At 40.2% G+C, this 22,387-nt stretch overlaps 1 protein-coding gene across 1 annotated transcript in view; it reads right to left on the minus strand.

Moving 5' to 3' along the window:
- Positions 1-667: 667 nt before the first annotated feature.
- SPAG1 (sperm associated antigen 1) overlaps positions 668-22,387 on the minus strand; it is an 86,660-nt gene continuing 64,940 nt past the window's right edge. The window contains exons 14-20 of the mRNA XM_017859467.1: positions 21,425-21,577; positions 16,532-16,698; positions 10,954-11,086; positions 9,029-9,155; positions 3,151-3,315; positions 1,774-2,145; positions 668-1,664 (exon numbers count right to left, since the gene is read on the minus strand). Of these exons, the coding sequence (XP_017714956.1) occupies positions 1,533-1,664; positions 1,774-2,145; positions 3,151-3,315; positions 9,029-9,155; positions 10,954-11,086; positions 16,532-16,698; positions 21,425-21,577 (1,249 nt within the window). The 3' untranslated portion in view covers positions 668-1,532. The remainder of the gene's footprint in view (positions 1,665-1,773; positions 2,146-3,150; positions 3,316-9,028; positions 9,156-10,953; positions 11,087-16,531; positions 16,699-21,424; positions 21,578-22,387) is intronic.

Consider the following 22,387-nt stretch of genomic DNA (forward strand, 5'->3'; position numbering starts at 1 on the left):
TAATATTTTCCATTACACAGCACAGAGTATATGAACTCAAAAGATAGACTGCCCAGGTTTGGATCTTGGAGAGCACTTGCAACATTTGTAAATCCTCATTAATTTATACAACCTTCTGTTCCATTGTTTCCTCATCTGTAGCAGAGTTATGAAGATTAAATTAGTGTGATAAATGACACACAGTGCCTAGCACAAAGCTCAACAAAATAACCTACAGTTATTAATGTCACTGTGTCAGGCACCAAAAGAGAAAGTTCCCTTATGTCTCTAAAGTGAATTTCAAGTTGCTATGTATAGGAAAAGAGTGGTCCCATTTCTGTAAGTAAACTCCATACATAGGATACGTTTCTAACAATCCACCATTTACTTTTATAAAATTCAGTCACATTAAAAGGAGAAATTTTGTTTGAAGACTAAAGTCCCATTACAGATTTTTCACTTATGAACAAAGAAAGCAGTTTCAAAGAAAATGGCACAGTTTGAAAGATACTGTTTACCCAAGATGAGTTAAAATATTCTGTAACTATAAAAGATTAGATAAAATAATAATGAATACGGAAATAGTAAACATGATACTAACTTTTATCTTCACTTCTAAGTGAATGAGAAAATGCTCCAGAAAGGGGGAACGCACTATAAACCGCAGCAATAAATGACAGTACACTGATGGAGATTGAAATTCCTTCACTTTGACCCAGTCAACAAAGGAGCTTTCAACATATATGAGTTCTTCATGTTCTTTCTTTTACAGTAAAGGAATAAATACAGTCATAAAAGCAGAAAAAAAAAGGGGGGAAGGGGGACATTCAAATATTTGGTAAAATATGGAGGTAATAATTCAGATATAAATGCAGCCTTAGTTTGCTTTAATACAGTGGTTGGTTTTTTGCTTATATAAGCAATATATAAAGGAAAGTAGCTTTTAAAATCTAGTAAAAGTGGTAGAAATTTTGGCAATTTTGTTCTTACCTATTAGGCAATGTTTCCATATTAGAAAAAATAAATTCCTCTTATAGCTCTAAATATTTCATTTCTTGTTATAGACTTCAGTGTTGCATTTCATTTTAACTGACTGCAATCCACAAGTACTAGTACAAAATGGGATTTATGTGTATCTTAGCAGGATATGTGATATAATAATCACTGTTAATGACTTCCACTTTTAAAAAAGCCTGTTAAAGAAATTCATTTCTATCAAACTTAAGAGGACTCCTTCATAGCCCAAAGAAATGCAACTTAACTCAAAATTTTAACAAGTAATTAAAATAATATGTATATTATAAATTAAAATGTATTTTAACAAGTTTCAAATATACTTATTTGGCTCTGGTACATAAGAAAATATTTACAACTAATAAAAAGCAGATTGTAGAATATACATGTTCTATGTAGGAAAATAAGTAAAATGTTTTATAGTGCAGACCAAAAGATCTTTTCTAGGCCAGGTTTTATCCATGCAACTCTGTTACAATACCATCTCATTAACATGCCTGGAACATGTACATGCATGGAAGAAATCTAATTATCTTGATTTAAAGCTCATACTGCCTTTTTAGGGCTTGTATATCTTCTAAAGTAAAATGGTTGTTTGGTGTGTCTGAAAGGTCCTTAAACAGCTGTTCAATTAGCTCCTCTTGGCCCTTGCTAATTAGTGTCAACATCATCTAAAAGAAGCATAAAAAGAAAAAAAAAACTATGTTAGCATAAGTAACATTTTAAGTTACAAAACCCTAATAAGACCAATCTCTATTAATAAAATACTTAGCCACTTACCTTAAACCTTTCTGCTTTACTCAGATATAAAAGATGCTGATATACCAGTGAGGGATCTTTTTCAATAAGATTATTTTTCAGAGACTGAATGAGGAGGAGGAATGTATCCCCTTCAAGTTTGTTACTTAACAACATCGGCAAATCTTTTGGTGCAGTGATGGCTAAAAGATGTGCACAGGCTTCTTTATCCTTCCTGGTACTGAGAGCATTTATAATCTGACCAAATTCATAGGCATTATTAGGCTTGGCTATCGGAAGTTTCTCAGGGTCTTCTGGTGACCCACTGCTTTTGTCTCCCTTCTCAGAAGCAAGGCATCCTGTGGAGACCTCCCCTGTGGGTCTTCCAGGCTCCTCCTCATTGCCTTCATTCACCTTCATGAGGTAAAAAAGAACGCATTGTGACACTGAACCACAATCACCACACATACCCTAAGTACGTCTGTCAGAATGAGAATTGAAAACTACAAGTAGACTGTATTGTAGTCCAGTTCCAAGTGAAAAATTTGTAATAATTTTTTTTAGGAAGAGAAGTTTTAGGGTATAAGATCCAATTCATAAAAGTTTTTAAAAATTATTTGACATTGAAACTATGACAACAAAATTTAATTTTAGACCTTCCCATAAATACAATTGTTGTATAAATGCCTATATCAGTTTTATCTCCTTTTCACAATAAATTTTAACAGAGCAATTAGCTTACATTGCTCGATTATCCTGAAACAGTTTTTTCTTCCTTCCTTAAAGAGAGAGAGAAAAAAAAAAACTTTCCTAGTTTCTCTTACATATTAGCCTCTTACTCTTAGTGGAAATGTGAGACTATAAATGGGGTATTAGCATTCATGAATGTACAGGGATTCACAGCCTAACATTCTTCCCTAATATTAGAGAAAAACATTTTAGTTATCTGAATCACAAAGGCAGTTTGATCCTGAGGTGGTTCGAGATCTCTGATGAGACAGTCATATTTCAGAGTGCTAAAAAGGTCTGAATCAAATCTGAAAAACCTCTATGAGGTGAGGTTTTCAGGGCCCCTGTAACAAAATCAGTCCCATCAGGATTCTCCAGGTCTACCCTGAAGCAAAGTCAGTGGCCGTTGGTTACCAGTGTACTCTGGAGTGGGAGCAGTACAGATGGAGGCCAAAGAAAGGAAGAACTGCAGTAACGCAGAGATTCCCAGTACCATCCATGGACCCACGTTGGGAAATACAATGGCTATCATTGCAAAGGAGACGTTTTGTTGCTGGTTAAAATTTTGTCACTGATCATCAGAATAAAAATAAAAAATAAAAAATGTTTTAGAACTCATAGGAACATGACCTTAGAATCCAGTCTAAGGTCCCCAAAAGAGTACTTTAAAAGAGAATCAAATACAAATACCTCTTGAATCTCAATTTTCCTTCTCTCCTTTTCTTTGTTGAATGATGCTGTCTTATCCTTAAGATTAAGGAGTCTAGTTACCTCTTCCAGTTCCATCTTTGCCTCAATAATACTTGAGTCTAGTAGGAGAACTTTATTGAGATCAATTAAGCTTTTCTGATAATTCTGTAAGTAGGAAGACAAGAAAAAATAACTTTCATAAATAGAAGGAGCCTAGAGTAACCTGAGTGGGAGTGGGGTTGATGAAGTGAGTTGTGCAGTATCTGTGCAGGGTCCACATTAATACCACTCTTATAAAAAGTGAGCCTAAGGAGTGAGTATGCAGCTGAAATATTATAGCCCATAATACAGTGAACATCTACTATAAGAGAAAAAGCACAGGATCTGGAGTTAGAAAACGCAAGTTAAATTCTGTATCACCACAACCTTCCCAGTCCCTGACACATTAAGCACTTGTTGCTTGCTGAATGAATGAATGACAGAATGAACTCATTCTTGTATTAGCACCTACTAGTAATGAAAGTTAAACAAGATCCTACTTAACCTTTCTGGGCTTCAGTCTTCTTATCTTTAACATAAGCGGAACAAAAGCTCTATTCAGATTTTTACAAGGCTGTACCAAGAAATAAATGAATAAATAATAAGTGGCTTAAACCTATAAAGGACTACGCAAATGGTAGTTATTATTATACTTTTGTTCCATAAAATCCTTCCAGGTTGTTTATTCTTTGAAATTGGCTAGAGTCAACATTTAATCTTCCATGAGTCACACAATACATTGAAGAAGTTGAGGGGAAAGAAAGGGATTTAACAAGACATGACCACTGAATCTAGTAGCAGAGACAGATGCCCCAAAGTCAGTCTGCTGTGACAAGCTGTGTTCTAAACTACAGACTAGACCCATGTTTTGAATAAACCAAACTGTGAAGAGGCAAAGAACTGCAAGGATGTGTAACCTCTTTAAGTATTCATGACACATCAGTAACAGCATGCACAAGAGGCTGAGCACAGATAAGCTGAGCTAGTGATTATGTGACATTCCTGGGGGCCTAGCTGTAATCCCACATGCCTTTCCCCTCCCCCACAGCAACACACCAGAGCAAGAGGGATATATTTAAAGGGATAACCTTAAATCTGCTCTAATTTATAAAAGTAAATTATTTACAAAGTATAACAAATCTCCAGATACCACTGTCCTACACCAGCACTGCAACCTACTAGGGGGGAAAATGACACTGTATTTATATCCTAAGTGTTCTAGGCAGGGAGCCATACCTGAAAGGCAAGGGAGTGGAGCAGGAGGGCAAGCTGAGGAAGTAATAAAAGCTAATTCTTACCATTTTAAGCATTTTACAAGTATTACTTTACTCTCCCAACAGCCCTATAAATATTACCTTTTATTGTTCCCATTTTAACAATGAAGAATGGGATGGTCACGACAGCAATGACCAGAAAGTGGATGATTACACAGTGTGGAGCTCAAGGGAAAGGACTGGAAATAGAGACCTGTGAGCCACAGCCTTGGAAATGGAAGCTCAACACCCTAGGAGTCAGTGGGATCATTTTCATGAATCCAGAAAGTCTCTGCCTAAAGAGCAGCCTGACTGGAAGAGACAGAAGAAAACAAAAAATGCACATTGACAAGTGTTAGCACTGCAGACAAGCATGAAGAGAGGGTAGAATGGCAGCAAGGGCGTAGACAGAATTGGGCAAGGAGGCAGCTAAGAGGGGGCCAGGCTCATTCACTCACAGATGGTCTCTGAGCATGACCATGTGCCAGGAGCTACGAGGACCACGGACAAGACGAGGAAGAACAGACTTAGGCCTTGCATTTATGGAAGCTTACGTCCTATGAGGGGAAGCAATTAAAAACATGTAAACAAATGAATAAATAATTACAGACTATCATTTATGCCATGAAGAAAACTAAAGGTGGAGGTGGATACTAACAAGAGAGCCTCCTTTTTCTACAGTTACAGGTGTCAGAGAAGTCAAGACCTGAAGAGAACCCAGCCATGCAGTGTAGAGGGAAGAGCAGAGCTCATACAAACAGAAAGTGTGTCCCAGCACATTGGGAGGCCGAGGTGGGTGGATCACCTGAGGCCAAGAGTTCGAGACCAGCCTGACCAACAAAGCTAAACTCTGTCTCTACTAAACATACAAAAATTAGCCAGGCGTGGTGGTGTATGTCTGTAGTCCCAGCTACTCGGGAGGCTGAGACAGGAGAATCATTTGAACTCGGGAGGTAGAGGTTGCAGTGAGCCAAGATCATGCCACTGCATTCCAGCCTGAGTGACAGAGCAAGACTCTGTCTCAAAAATAAACAACAAACAATAACAACAAAAAACCAGAAAATGTGGCTTTGACAAGAAAGGCAATAAAAGTTGCTAACAACCTCATTAGGCCTTTAAAAAGGGATGTATTATGATCACATGTTTGTGATAATATTTACCATTAATAGTTTTGCTGAAACCATAAAAGCAATAGTTATTTTATGATATTCTTTTTGATATTTGTATTGATACATAACAATTGTATGTATCATCCTCTATAGCATCCTCTTTTGGGTGGATCTTGCAGCATCCTCTCTTGGGTGTAAATTCCCTAAGTAGGCATCATGTCTTTATTCACATTTATACTCCTAACACGTAGCACATAATTGGCACTCAATAAGAGAAATAAATTGTAAATAAAAGCAAAATGTTCAGTGATCTTTTCTTACAAAGAATAGCTATACATTAAAGAAAGCTCATATTTTCAAAGCTAGCACCATTAAAATAACTATTAAAGTCAGAAAACAAACAGAAGATCTGAGAAAAGCATAGTGTGGAGCTGGGAGCTAAAGGCAGGGCACCTACCACTGTGAGCCCCTGTGCCACTTCCTCATTGCAGTCACACTGGGCAAACAGGCCTGGGTGTGAGTTCTGACACATTCTATAAGCAGTTGTGGCCTTTGAAGATCCTGAAATTAGGCCAAGCATGGTGACTCACATCTGTAATCCTAGCATTTTGAGAGGCCAAAGTGGGAGGATTGCTTGAGGCCAGGAGTTTAACACCAACCCTGGCCAACATAGTGAGACCCTGTCTCTCTTAAACATTTTTTAAAATTCTGAAATTCACCTGGCACATACCTCAAATTACTGGACAACAAATCAAGCTGTAAGCTACCAGCCTCATAATCTGGTGGGATAGGATTACTCAAATTTGGCGTTATTTTTGTGCATCATAATACAATTTCTAGAATTCATTCCAAGGAAATAGAAAAGTCCAATGAAGTATTAATGATGATACCCACACAAATTAAAGTCCAGTCTTTCATTAGGGTGCAGCTTCTGACCTTTAGTCAGCTCACCAGGTTCAGAAAGTCAGGCAGCCACTAAAAGGTAAACATGCTCCAAGAGTTTGGCCATCTGTAAACTCCTAAGTCATATAAATCCTCATTTACCAAATCTACTAAGCTCAAAGAGGTGAGTACATTTCAAGGAGTCTCTTTTAATTTGTGGTGCCATACACCATCTAGGAAATTTTTTTACAAGTGAGTGTGTTGCTAACCAAAAAAAAGAGGGCCAGCGGGGAGGCATGTGTTAGGGTCACATGGACACTGTGTGGCTCTGTCAGCATGGGGCGGGGGTCACAGGGCAGCACGGGGGTCCTGGCAGGACATGCAGGCATGACTGCACTACAGCCAGAGTGGATCTATGATCTGGAAAAGCTGGCCATTCAGTGCACCTGGGTGGTCCTCATTTGCTATCCTATGCAACATGACTGCTCTTCTCCCTGCAGAACCTAGATAGTTCCCTTTTCAGTGATGGGCACGGAATTAAAACAACTATCTCAGACTAAATCAGTCAAAACAATCCTCTCCCCACTCCCAAGCTGCCCTGGTCCTGAATGCTCCCCACTATCACACCACTGCCCTCAGCCACCCAGCCAGAACCTGGGAGGCATCCCCTTCATCACTTCTCCTAGACATTTGACTGCTATGTCCTGTCAATTTTACCATAATCCCATGAATTGGCCCCTTCCCTTCTGTTATGGGCTGAACTATGTCCCCACAGAAATTCCTGTGTTGAAGTTCTAACCTCCAATACCTCAAAACGTAACCATATTTGGAGACAGGGCCTTTAAAGAGGTAATCGAGTTAAAATCAGTAGGCCCCACCTAGTCCAAGATGACTGTGTCTTTATAAAAAGAGAGGATTTGGGCACATACACACACACAGGGAAGGCCACATGGAGACCCAGGGAGAGGACAGCATCTGTAAGCCAGAGACATAGGCCTCTGAAGAGAGCACCCCTATTAACACCGTACGCTGAGACTTCCCACTTCCAGAATAGATTTCTGTGGTTCAGGCCACCCGGTCTGTGGTGCTTTGTTATAGCTGCCACAGCAGCTAACATACTTCTCCCTTTCCTTTGACATTACTTTCCTTCAGGTACCTGCTTCTCACCTTGATGATCTCTCACTTGCCTTCCTCCTCATCCTGGGCCCCTCTGATCAACCTTCCATGAGGTCCCCAAATCTGATCCATTACACCACCATTTACCCTGCTCTGGAGGCTCCGCCACCTTCAGAATTAAGTCCAGCCTTCTGAGCATGGCCTACCAAGCCCCTCAGGATCTGACCATCTCCCTCTATCCCCACTCCTAGTCGCATCTGGCCTCCAGCTGTACAGTTTGTAAACAAGTCCATCCATTAAAAATGTGCACAAGAATGTCACAGCAGCTTTATTCTTAACAGCCCCAAACTGGAAACAACCTAAGTGTTATCAACTGGTGAATATATACATAAATTGTGATATATTCATACAACACAGTCATGAAAAGGAACAGTTCCTGATACCCACACAGTATAAACAAATATCAGGTTATGCTGAAAGAAGCCAAACAGTAGAGTCCATTCTATATGATTTATGGTAATGTCCAAAAGAATCAAAACTAATCTATAGTGGTAGAAATCAGATGAATGGCTGCCTGAGGGTAGGGGCAGAGGGAGGGAGATTTGTTGTACAGGGGCACAGAGAACTTTCTAGAAAGATGAAAATGTTATTTTTAATTTTTAGCACACAGCACCTTCGGAAGAAAATGTTCTTTATCTTGATTGGGATATTGGCTACAAGAGGATATGCACATACCAAAAGTCAATGACCTGCATACTTACAATGTATGACCTTCATCATATTACACCTTAATAAAATTGAGTTTTAAGAAAATTATTTCAGGAAATACTATTTTCCAGTATGTTCTGGTTTTTCTTTGTGATGTTATTTTCTATAAATATGAACACTCATTCATCAGGATTTCCATGCAGAAGAATCTGCATGAAGAAAAGTGTAATTACACAATGTCCACTTTCTTCTAAACTAATGGTATGGTTTTCTTAGAGAAGAATGGCATTCTACAGACTTACACTGACCATCAGCTGGTTTAAGGCCCAGATCACTATAAGCTTTCAAGTCACTGACGTCTCTCTCTCAACTTCCGCTGGGTCACCCATCTTCCATTCTGATGCCTTCCCCACCCAAACTCCAACACCAATCCTTGCTGGAGGAACCAGCAGCATTACCACTAGCTTTGGCTAATTCAGTACCAAACCTTCCTGTATCTTAAAATGAACCTACTAACAATATTCCTCAGAAAACTAGAGAATAAATCATCATTTTGGAGCTGGAAGGAATCTTAGAAGCAATCTAGTTTCGCATTATGGTTAGGGGTGAAATCTGAGGCCTCTATCAAGGTTTTAGAACTGGTTAGTACAGTTCTAGGATTAAATCCAAGAATAATCTCAATCCCATCCCAAGATCTGGAGATTTATCCTTTGAAAACCACTTGATTTGTTCAGAACTGAAGTTTATGCATTAAAATGAAGATTTCCTCACCTTGAGTCCTTTATGAGCCAGAGCTCGTCTATAGCAGGCTTTCACGTTCCCATCATCTAGCTGAAGTGCCTGATCACAGTCCTGCTTTGCTTCTTCAAACTGGCACAGCTTCAAGTAACAGAGAGCTCTGGCATAATGCAACGGAACTCAGTATTATGAAAGGTAAAGATTGGATATCTATAAGTTTAGATAGCTAAGAAAAATCAGAAAATAGCTGAATATGTCTGTTTCTATACCACTGCGGTTTCCATTGAAACTTAACATTTGATTTAATTATATGGCACTGGGGATACAACTGCAAACAAAATACAGTCACAGCCCTCAAGGAGGATGCAATCAAGTGGAAGAGACAGACCATTAAGACAAGTGAACACAGTAAAATCTGTGCAAAGTACTCTGGGAGCACACGGCTGAGAACTACATCAGATTCAGTGGGGCTGAGACAAGGCGCAGAGCAGGCAGGCAAGGAATAAGTGACATTTAAGTCAAAATCTAGAGTATGAAGAATTATCCAGTGTAAACGCACTGGGTTGAAAGAGTTCAGACAGAGGTAGCGGGGAGTGGAGGCCAAGGACACAGCAAGTACACAGACCTACGGTGGGAGAGAATATGGTGTTCTTGAAGAATTAAAAAGAGTTCCATATGGCTGGAATGCAGGGATGAGGCTGGAAGAGCAGGCAGGCCAGATCATGAAGGGCACTGGAAGTCATGGCAAGGAGGCTGAGCTTTATAAACTGAGCTTAATGGAAGTCCGATGAAGGGTTTTTAATAGGGGCTGACACGTTTGCCACGTTTGAGACAGTCCCTCTGGCTACAGCTTGGAGAACGAGATGATGGAACAAAGCTATGCAAGGACACCAAGACGGTGCCGTGGACATTTAGGAGAGGAAAGTGGCCCAGAGCAAGGGAATGACAGGAGGGTGGTGGCAAGGAGGCAGGGTCACGCTGAAGATGGATTTGGGATTTAGAAGGTAGGAGCATCCGAGCTTGCTGACTGGAAGAGGGAGGTCGGGGATGATATCCAGCCCTGAGTGCAGAAGAGACGGGGAGCGCTTCGGTCTGGAACTCAGAAGACAGAGATTTGGGAGACATCGTTGTAAGGCAGTAAGTGGACCTGGGGAGAGGATGCAATGGCCTCTAGAGGATGTAGAAAGGAAAAAGGATCTAGACCCTCAGAACTACGAGAATTCTAGGGAAAGAAAAGCCTACAGAAGGAGAGGGAGAGGAAGAGAACCTGGCAATGAGCTGCCCGCCTCCTCCTCTGCAGCCAAGAGGAGGAGGAGTCTTCACAGAAAACTGAGTGGCCAATAATGCCCAATCCTGCAGAGGCTGAACAGGAGAAGGGCAGAAAAACATCTGTTGGATTTAGTGACATCTTTTGGATTTAGTGACATCTTTTGTCCAATATTCTATCACCATATTCTATATAGGTATCTTTTACCACGTGGTAAAGATGGTACCTGAGCAACAATCTGCCCATTCCTGCTGCACACTATCAATGACGCTGGTGCCTTCCCACAGCACTTCAGAAGGAAAAGGGCATTCTCCGTAAGACACTATTTTGAGAGGTCATTGATTCCTGCTCCTCCCACACTGGACAATGCCCAGGCCCAGCTAGCTGCAACGAGGCCGGCAAGCCAGGAAATGCTGAATCAGAGTTGCACAAGCCAAAACAGCCATGGTCGCTTTTGGGAACCTGGTGGCACATACTATGTCAGACCTCCCATCCCGCCCACACCTCAGGCTTCCAGTCTCTGTAGAACTCCCGCAGTCTCATTTCTTTCAGAAACCCTTGGTTAGGACAGCTTGCTATAGAAATTCCTAGAACCGTCACAAAACCTTTGGCAATTATTTGTGTTAATAAGTTACTTAAAATATTTTTAATCAAAACTATCAACATAAGAATAAAGTTACAAAGAACTTGCCTGTTTGTATATATGGCACATTCCTTATTGTTAATCTTTAAGCATTCGCTGTATTTCCTGAGGGCGTCTTTATAGTTTTTGTCATTTACACATTGATTTCCTTCTTCCTTAAGGGCTTTAAATGTTTTTTCATCTATAGAACAAAAAAACAAAAAAGAGGAAGTATTTGTACAAGGACCTCTATGAAACCTTAAGTAGAGCTGTAAGTAAATCCTCTATTGCAAATTAACTTGACCACACAGCATGCAGAGCAAAAATCTAAATGGAACAAAACTTTGTAGACAAATTAAAATGACAAATAGGCTATAAGTAAAAGTAATTATATAATTATGATACTATTATTTTCTAATTAGAAAATAAGATACAAATGCCGTGTGCGGTGGCTCACACCTGTAATCTCAGCACTTTGGGAGGCCGAGGCGGGCAGATCACCTGAGGTCAGGAGTTCAAGACCACCCTGACCAACATGGAGAAACCCCATCTTAACTAAAAATACAAAATTAGCCAGCGTAGTGGCGCATGCCTGTAATCCCAGCTACTCAGGAGGCTGAGGCAGGAGAAGCGCTTGAACCTGGGAGGCGGAGGTTACGGTGAGCCAAGATCATGCCATTGCACTCTAGCCTGGGCAACAAGAGCGAAACCCCATCTCAAAAAAAAAAAAAGAAAAAAGAAAAAAGAAAAAAAGATACAAGTAATAATTTCGTCATGTTATCCATCTTGACATGCCATCTTTTCTCTACTAGGATTCTAAAGACAGTAACAGAGGCCAGAACCACCTTAGAGATGGAGAGAATTGAGCAAACAATCCTAACAGGGCTCAGGTGACTATATGACAAGAGGCAGAGTCTCCAGTAAGGCTGCACATGTGAACTAGCAACCCTCAGTGTTTTCTGTCATCTCCATCTATGCTGCCTCACACAGCACTTTTACAGTGGTACAGGAGCACTTCAGACCTCTGGTTAAGCTTGGATATGACAGAACCTGTCCATGTAATGGGATACAAATATCCACAGTGTTCTGCTTGGCAACTATTTTGTGAATAGTGAACACTCCTCTTAAAGCCTGAAGTGAACATCTATCCGGCACCCCAAATTTCCTTGGGAAATCATATCTCTTTCATTCTCTGCTCCTTTGGTTTAAGTGAAGCAAACCTCACTCCAGCCCTAACCTTTGGGATAATCATTTTATTAATCAGCACATCAGTCCTATGGCCACAGTAATCCAATTGTTCAGGGATGGGTCTATAAGAGCTGATAAAATGTTTTGAACGATTCTTGTAAAATAATTCTTGTTCTTTCCTGTGGAATTTAAGGCTCAAAAGAGGAGCTATTTTGCCATCTTGTGATAAAAAGGGATGGTGTAAGAATGGGGCCATCAGAGCAAGTAAGAGGCCAAGATGGAGAACTAGAATCTCTGAGTCCTGAATCCAGCCATCCCTGCAACCACTCCATCTGTGGACTTGTCCATAGTAAGTGCCCATAAACAATTTTTTGCTTACTTGAGGCATTATAAGTTGGGCTTTCTGTTATCTGCAATCAGAGTCTGAACTGCTCATTACCAGAATTACAGACTATCCCTATTATCTTGCCATGAACATTGCTGACACCCTGCTCAGAATCTGTTTCTGGGACCTCAATATTCATTCAGCTATCACCCCTCTCCTATTCAGAGCACATGTTCAGGGAAGGCTGACCTCACAGGTCAAAACCCCAGGTCTAAGCCAGTCAGTGCATGGGGCGTTTCCTCATCAAAGAGATTGGCTCAGGGATGGGCACATGGCCCAATTCAGATGAATAGAATAACAGATTAAAAAGCCTGGGCTTTGAGGAAATGAGGAAATGTACTACTTCCTCATTCTTTTGGCGTGTTTTTTTTTTTTTTTTTTTTGAGACGGAGTCCCGCTCTGTTGCCCCAGGCTTGGGAGTGCGGTTGGGCGGGCAATCTTGGCTCGCCTGCAAGCTCCGCCTCCCGGGTTCATGCCGTTCTCCTGCCTCAGCCCTCCAGGGGAGTAGCTGGGACTACAGGCGCCCGCCACCGCGCCCGGCTAGTTTTTGTATTTTTAGTAGAGACAGGGTTTCACCGTGTTAGCCAGGATGGTCTCGATCTCCTGACCTCGGTGATCCTCCTGCCTTGGCCTCCCAAAGTGCTGGCATTACAGTCGTGAGCCACCAAGCCCAGGCTACTTCCTCATTCTTAATGCCATCAAAAGCAATGGTTTCCCTCTCTCTTTGGACATTGATATGCGTAGATGTAAAGCCTAAAACTGCTACAGTTCTATTGTTTCCTGCTACAGCCTAAGCCTTGATGAGCTGAGCCTGATTTACAGCCTGTCTGGGCCCTTTCAGTGACATGAGCCAAGACCGTCCCTTACACTTTAAGTCAACAGATTTTCTGTTACTTACAACCAAGTTTTCAAACATACACAAAATATTAAAATTTTAAGTTTTAAACCTAGGTAATAAGTTTATCCTATGGAATAATCTGAGATATAATAAAAATCCATAAATCAAACTTTTGGATTTTGCAATCTTAAAATCTTCTGATAGATAAATTTATTTTTTTTATTATTATTTTTTTGAGATGGGGTCTGGCTCTGTCACCCAGGCTAGAGTGCAGTGGTGCAATCTCAGCTCACCGCAACCTCTGCCTCCTGGACTCAAGCCATCTTCTCATCTCAGCCTCCTAAGTAGCTGGGACTACAGGCACGTGCCACCATGTCCAGCTAATTTTTGTATTTTTAGTAGAGACAGGGTTTTGCCATGTTGCCTAGGTTAGTCTCAAACTCCTGAGCTCCAGTGATCTGCCTGCCTCAGCCTCCCAAAGTGCTGGGATTACAGGCATGAGCCACCGCACCCAGCCAATTTTTTTTTTTTTGGTAGAAATGGGAGTCTTGCTTTGTTTCATAGGCTGGTCTTGAACTCTTGGCCTCAAGCGATCCTCCTGCCATGGCCTCCCAAACTACTGGGATTACTGCCAAGAGCCACCATGCCCAGTCCCCTAAATTATAATGTAAACTCAGAATGTAAACAATAATCTTATTCGTCCCTCTGCACAAATTGTATAAAATGCTAGTTTACTTTTCATCTTTTATTTCAAATCACAGAATATTTCTGCCCATGTTTCATGTTTCAAAAGATCTCACACAGTCTAGGCTACTCATACCTGTTACCCCAGCACTTTCAGAGGTTGAGGCAGAAGGATTACTTGAGCCCAGGAATTCGAGACCAGCCTGGGCAACATAATGAGATCCTGTCTCTATAAAAAATACAAAATTAGCCAGACATGGTGGCACACACCTGTAGTCCCAGCAACTCAGAAGACTGAGGTGGGAAGACTGCCTGAACCCAGGAGGTTGAAGCTGCAGTGAGCCAAAATTGCACCCCCACACCCCAGCCTGGGCAACACAGCAAGATCCTGTCTCAAAAAAAAAAATTCTGACATAATAGGGTCAAATAGTACTTTCCCAATCCTGGTATATAAACCCTGAAATAGAATATTAGGGAAGATTTTGCTGAAAAATTTTCCTCAAGCTTTTATCCTCCAGTGTCTTTAAACCTTTGGTATCCATTCTCACTATCAATCAGTAAACAAATATGGACAGAAAAATTCAAACACAGTTGATTATACCTGTGCTATGGTGTGCTAACTCATAGCTGTAGATGCATTTTGTTAGTAAGAAGTAGCTCTTATTTACTGAGCAAATGCTTTGTGTCAGGCCCTATTAATAACGGGCTCTAGAAAACTACAGATCTCCATGATTTTCCTGGGACTGCTAGATCATCTACTTGGCAGACGTCCCCTGTCTGCTCTTTCTTGGCAGTAAAGAAAATGAGGGTTCAACACTAGCTATCTGGACATCATGGCTCAGGAACCTCAGGGCATCTATAAAATGAAGCACAACTTGGGGACACACATGGAGTTTCTAAGCTTTGTGGGAGAAATGGGGCCTCAGCTGGCTTTAAAGCAGAAGGCAAGGGTGAAGTTACATTTATTAAATGCTTACTTACTATGCTCAAAGTAATAATGTAGGCACTAAGGAATACAAATTTTTTTAACAACTACGATAAAGGCAGAAGGAAGTACCTGCATTACACAGTCATTCATCACTCAATAATGGATACGTTCTGCGAAATTTGTCATTAGGCAATTTTGCTGTTGTGCAAACATCATAGAGTGTGGCTACACAAACCTAGATGGTATATCCTACTACACATCCAGGCTGTATGGTGCAAGCTAATGCTCCTAGGCTACAAACCTGTAACAGCATGTTACTGTACTGAATACCGTGGGCAACTGTAACACAATGGTATTTGTGTATCTATACACAGAAAAGGTATGGTAAGGGTATAGTACAGTAAAAACACAGTAAATTTACAGTATTATAATCTTATGGGATCACTGTCATAGATGTGCTCCACTGTTGACTGGAATACCATTATGAGCACATGACTATATTTATGTTGTGGGGCTTTATTTTATTATTTTAAACATATCAGTCTTACTCTTTAGCCTCATCACATACAGGGTCTACTGTAGAGCTACATGTTATTTAACTTCTTTTTTTTTTTTTTTTGAGACAGCGTTTCATTCTGTCACCCAGGCTGGAGTGCAGTGACACCATCACAGCTCACTGCAGCCTCAACCTTCCTGGGCTCAGGGGATCCTCCCACCTCAGTCTCCCAAGTAGTTGGGACTATACGCATGCACCACCACAGTTGGCTAATTCTTATATTTTTTGTAAAGATAGGGTTTTGCCATGTTGCCACGGCTGGTCTTGAACTCCTGGGCTCAAGTGATCCACCTGCCTCCCAAAGTGCTGGGATTACAGGAATGACCAACTGCACCTGGCCTTCTTTTTCTTATTAGTTATGTTAACAATGTTTAAGAGGTTACTACAGGTTTACACAGTCAGAATATAGTATTTTATATAGACATCTCCATTTATTTCTGAGAACCTCCTTGTGAGACTTTTATTAATACATTTCCCTGCCTCAAACCATGCATGGTGGCTCATGCCTATAATCCCAGCACTTTGGGAGGCTGAGCCAGGAGAATCACTTTAGCCCTGGAGTTTGAGACCAGCCTGGGCAACATAGGGAGACTCCGTCTCTACAAAAAATTTAAAAATTAGCCGGGCATGGTGGTATGCACCTGTGGTTCCAGCTACTCAGTAGGCTAAGGCAGGAGTATTGCTTGAGCTTGGGAGGTCGAGACTGCAGTGAACCATGATTGCGCCACTGGACCCCACCCTGAGTGACAGAGCAGGACCCTGTCTCAAAACATAACAAAACAAAAAACCCTTTTACATGTATACGAGTAGGACACAGGAGGTATATAGCAACTTCTTAAGACTATGCAGTTTTAAAGAGGGAGAACATAATTCCAGCACTTTGGGAGGCCAGGGCAGGCAGATCATTTGAGGTCAGGAGTTTGAGACCAGCCAAAGAGGGAGAACAGGGACTTCACTTAAACCTAGGTCTGATTCTAAAATTAATGCTCTTATGTCTCTGCTTTACTGTGAAAGTTCACACACAGCTCAAGGTAACCTTGAGAAGAAATGAGTGTAGGCATCCCCCACCTGTGATGTCCTGCTGGTGATGACTGCTGGAGTCTCCTGCTTGTTTTGAGATCATCTCTGTTGCCGGATGCCAAGCCTGCAGTGGCACAGAAGCAGGCACAGCAGGAATAGGTGACAGCTTCTCCCGCCAATTTGGTCCATCCAGCTCCATTAAAATTCTTGATAGCCTAAAGAGAAAATGAATTTTCTCTGTTGATCATTTAGTTTGCTTTTTATATTACTGAAGGTCAGATTAAGAGTAAAATTTACAAATGCTATGCAAATGTGTACTTCCTTATAGAAAACATGCAATCCTGAGCATTTTCTGTCCACATAAACTGTTTTCAAAAATATTTTTACAAGTTATCATAAATGATGCAACTTAGACTATTTTTTAATCAAAACAAAAAATTAAGACATTTTTAATTTGTTAAAAAAATTTAATGTATACATAATAAAATTTTATTTTTTGAGAAAGTTATAAATATGTTAATAAAACTAAAATTTAGGAGGCCTAGAAGAAATGTCTCCTATAATATTTAAAATCATTACTAAATTGATAATGTGTTACTCTTGAGAATGATCAGAAGTATTTTAGAATTTCTATGCCCAAACTGTACATTATGATAACCACATTACCAACTACTGTGGTTGACAACAGGTATACAACACTGGTTGCCAACACTGGTTAGGGCTCGCTGTCATGTGAATAATGCTTTTTCTCAAAACATTTACATGTGGTTAAGATACTCTTTCTTGCTCTGTATTTTTTTCATTTCTATAATTATCAGTTTATTCTTTTGTTTGTTTGTTTGTTTTGTTTTTCAGATGGAGTCTCACTCTGTCACCCAGGCTGGAGAGCAGTGATACAATCTTGGCTCACTGCAACCTCTGCCTCCCGGGTTCAGGCAATTCTCCTACCTCAGCCCCCCAAGTAGTTGGGATTACAGGCATGTGCTGCCAGGCCCAGTTAATTTTTGTATTTTTAGTAGAGACGGGGTTTTGCCATGTTGGCCAGTCTGCTCTCAAACTCCTGACCTCAGGTGATCTCAGCCTACCAAAGTGCTGAGATTACAGGCATGAGCCACCACACCCAGCCCCATCTATTCTCTTTTCATATGAATAAAGATGAAAAAATAAGATACTAGATTCTACTACAAGAGCTTTTTTATTAATGGCATTTACTGATGGCCATCATAAAATTTAGATTAATATCCTCAGTGATCACTTATTCATTATTTTAAACATACAGAATGTCATAATTAGATTTAAAAACAAAATTAAAAATTATGTCTTTTGAACACATCTGGTTAAAAAGAACTGCTTCATAAGACTGAACTGGTTTACTGGCAGTTAGTTAGAATAAAGTCAAGTTAGTTAAATCTAGTCGCATATACTTTTGTGTGAAAACTTTTATATTTACATGTAGACAAATGTAATGCACATACTTTCCCTGTAGTTTCTTAAACTTAAATTTCCATAGTGATCTTTGGTTATAATAATTGAATCTTATGCTTTAAGGTAAAAAAAAAATTTAAATTAATGTATAACCACCCAGAATTGCAGAAGAAAAAGAAGTTTGAGAAAAAAGAATTTTCAAGCAAAACTTGTATTACCAGCAGAGAGGAAGGAAGAAGCAGCTGAAAAGAGATGATGTGTTGCCAGGAAATAAATAAGTATATGCAGGGAAATTTAACATATAAGATTCCTGGAGAGGAAGAGAGGAATATGGTTAATGGAAGACAGAAACAAAATAAATACAGATGTTTAAATTAAAAAAAAAAAAAAGCTGCTGCTGCTTAATTTTCCATAATGAACTGGAATAGATGGAAAAGCAAGCAGAAATATGGGATTCACAAATAAGAAATAGTGAAAAATTTTAAATAGATATTGTATATAAAAATATGCATGCATGGCAAAACCAAAGCCTCCTCATCAACAAAATATCAACAAGAACCATTCAATTAAAAAAAAGAGTCTTAAAAGTCAATTACTTTAAATGAACCTTCTTGAGTACATATAATAAATATAATAGTCTTCAAAAAGTTAAACATAGTATTACCCAGCAATTCTACTCCTAGGCATATATGAAAAGGAACTGAAAGTAAGTATGCAAACAAAAATTTGTCCATCAATGTTCACAGCAGCACTGTTGACAATAGCCAAAAGGTGGAAATGACCCAAATATTCATCAACCAGCGAATGGATGAACAAGATGTGATATGGTATATACATGCATATAATGGAATGTTAGCCATAAAAAGCAATGAAGTACTGATCCATGCTATGCCGTGGATGAACCCTGAAGACATGCTAAGTGAAGGAAGCCCGACACAAATGCCATATATGATTCCATTTAGATGAAACATCAGAACAGATAAACCCATAGAGACAGAACACAGATTGTGGTTGCCAGGGGCTAGGGGGAAAGGAAAATGGGGTGTGGCTGCTTACTGGGTACAGGGCTTCCTTTTGGGGTGGTGGAAATGTTTTGGAACTAGAAAGAAGTGATGACTGCCCAAGATGGTGAGTGTACAAAATGCCACTGCATTGTACACCTTAGTTAATTTTATGTACATGAATTCTACCTCAATTTTTTAGAAAATCCATAATGCAAAAAGGTCAGAAATGTCAGTAATCATGGTCTCTCAGACTCATTTCTCCCTTCAACCATTCAGCCTACTATTAATTAGACTTCCTAAAATACCTTTTCATCAGGCCCTCCTCTCTGCCAGATACTTCCGGTGTCTCCCCATTTTCCATTTCACGATAACTTCTAACACTGTGAGAAGATCTTACTTTCTCCAGCCCTACCTTGAAAACTACCAAGCCGAGGATGGGGCAAATTAAAAGCAACAAGCAATGCCCCAAAGCAAAGGAGTGAACCCTGTCTTCTCTGTTTGAAAATGCACTCATTTTTATTGAGGATGTCTACCGGACACAGACATGGGGCAGTACAGCAACAAAGATGAAAAAACACAATTTCTGACCTCAGGGAACACCTGCTAGAGCCACAGGAAAAGAATTTTACACAGAGAGACAGCAAACTTAAAAACAATATGGAAGCTGGGTAAAAAAAGAGGGCCCAGTGTTATGGGGGCACTGAGAAAGGGAACCTAAGGCGCACCTATGGAGTAGGGAGACAGTAGATTAGGGAAAGTAGTTTCCTAGAGGAGGCAAGTCCTTTCCTGATAGATGAGAAGGAATTCAAAGACAAAAAGGAGAAAGGGCCTGCAGGCACATAAAAGGAGGCAGCAGATGGCGCCCTGTGGGGTGGCTGTGCAGGGCCAGGTGAGACTGCCTGATCAAGGCCAAGGAGGCTCAAGGTCAAGGAGACTGTGGGTGCCAGAGGTTCAGTCTCATCTCACCCCATCACAGATAATGGATGTATGTCCCTTTCTTCTAGGCAGGCTGGGATCAGACAGGTTCCCTGTGACTACCAAGAGAGCGGTTGTCAGCTCTGCCTATGTATCTTTCCAGCAGGGCTGGGACCACATGGGAAGGTAAGGTCTGATTTTAAAACTTACCTTGAATTACTATTCTCATTTTCGACAATTTTGTTTAAGGTCTCTTCACGTTCTCTCAGCATCCTTCAAAGCCCCCTCAAGTGCTCTCTCCACAAGTTCAGCCCATACAGACACAGGTGGTGTGGTCGCTCTGTGATCCCTTCCCCCAGCCTGGGGATAAACTGCTGTACACTGTTTCTACCCAGCTATATTCTAGTGTGCTTAAAGACGGAGATCATGTCATTTTTTCCCTTTTTTTCTTTTTTGAGGGGAGCAGGCCGTGGTCCACTAGACCAGCACAGGATACAGTGTAACATATAAATATTTCAGATGTTACACTTTAAGCAAATGGGATCAGAAAATATCATACATAACTAGAAATGTTATCCAACTAGTAATTTTTCAAATTTCACTGGAAAGCAATTGATGAAGTCTGGAAGTTTTACCTTCCCATTCTCATGCTGGGGTAAATAGGTCATAATATAAATTAAATCCAAATTATTTGCTATTTCACCATTATAAATTACTACTCATCCTAGATAAGTGTCTATTTATAAGGGCATATGACAGAAATATCTGGCAGGCTCATGAAGATATCTGTTTTCCTCAGGAGAAAAAACAGATATGTTTCCACTGTCAGATATGGTGCCAATGAACACCTGCAAATCCTGTGGGAGGAGAGGATTCAACACAGCAGTTTTCACCACATTTTTGGATCTTATTCTACAGCTAGTACTGATTGATTTACTTATTTAATATTTTTTTTTTGAGATGGAACCTTGCTCTGTTGTCAGGTTGGAATGCAGTGGTGTGATCTCAGCTTACTGCAGTCTCCACAGCCTGGGTTCAAGCAATTCTCCTGCCTCCTGAGTAGCTGGGATTACAGGCGCCTGCCACTACACCCAGCTAATTTTTGTATTTTTAGTTGAGATGAAGTTTCGCCATGTTGGCCAGGCTGGTCTCAAACTCCTGACCTCAAGTGATCTGCCCGCCTTGGCCTCCCAAAGTGCTAGGATTACAGGCATCAGCCACCGTACCCAGCTACTAGTACTGATTTTATGATATCAATGTAAATACCTTCTTATCACCACATATATTTAAGTAGCACATATGAGTTATATCCTGTGTTACTAAGACCAAAAATATATATATATATAGATTGAGCAGTAATAAATAGATCAGAAAACAAATACAAAGGCATTATAGCACAACTCAGAATGTATTAAGGGAGAGTCAGAAATTAAGTTAAGGAAGAGAACCATTTGATGTAATGGAGTAAAAGAAGGCAATCACTGAGGTGATAAAAGTAACTGAGAACACAGCTATACTTTGACATGTTCTTGAAGGAGGGGAAGGGAAAAACCGTACAAAACAACTAGATTTTAGGTAGCTGCCTCAGATTAATTACCTGTTAACACTGTCATTTGCTAGCTGGAGTCCACAGTCTATCTGCAACACTGTTTTATAATCCACATAAGCTTTCCCATACTGCTCTAGAGTTTCACAGGCCATTGCCCGCCGCAGAAGAGGTTTCATTGAGAATGGATGAAGTTCCAGAGCCCTAAAGAAGACAAAAATATTATATACCATTTGTTCTGAAAAATGGTCTTTCGGTTATACTTCAGTGAATAGATACTGCGTACTGAACTCTCAAATATGTACACATCCGAGACTTCGTCTTGGGAACCAGGCAACATGCCAGAAAGGCAAATCCAGAGTAAGACAGCAATCATATTTGTGTTCCTTTCTTTCAAAGCAGTAGCAAAGCACTCTGCATTTACTCTTTCCCACTGAGGCGGGAGCTCCCTGGCAGCATGCCCTGGCATCCCCAGTCCCCTAACAGAGCAGCATGGCACAAGGCACAGAGCAGGGTTTCAACACATTCTTGTCGTTGACAGATTAAAAAGAAAATTCTTATTTGCATCTATGTATTTAATAATAAAGTACAGAACCATAAAAGTTGCATCACATTTTGAAAATCGGCACTCTAAAACTTATTAGTTTATTATGATTCACTTGCTGCAAACGGGCTTCAAAAACAGACCAAAAGGGAATCAAGGAACTAAACATACAATGATTTCTTCTAAGTCATGAATTTTCATCTTGCATGTTTTAGTCTATGAAGTGTTTCCAATATCACTAAAGATGTATCTCATGGTTGTTTTTTGGTTTTGTTTGAAGTGTTTAAAGCTACTTCAGCATTTAACGTACTTCATTATATTCTGAAGTAAAACAGTAAAAAAACTGTACATATAATCCTCGATTTACAATATGGTTATGTCCCAGTAATCCCATGGTAAACTGAAAATATGTTTAAGTCAAAAGGCAGCACAGTCTTTGGTTAAAGAATCACCAGTGCTTAAAGACTGAA

Source organism: Rhinopithecus bieti, unplaced genomic scaffold, assembly GCF_001698545.2.
Source record: "Rhinopithecus bieti isolate Rb0 unplaced genomic scaffold, ASM169854v2 scaffold_47952, whole genome shotgun sequence".
Lineage (NCBI taxonomy): Eukaryota > Metazoa > Chordata > Mammalia > Primates > Cercopithecidae > Rhinopithecus > Rhinopithecus bieti.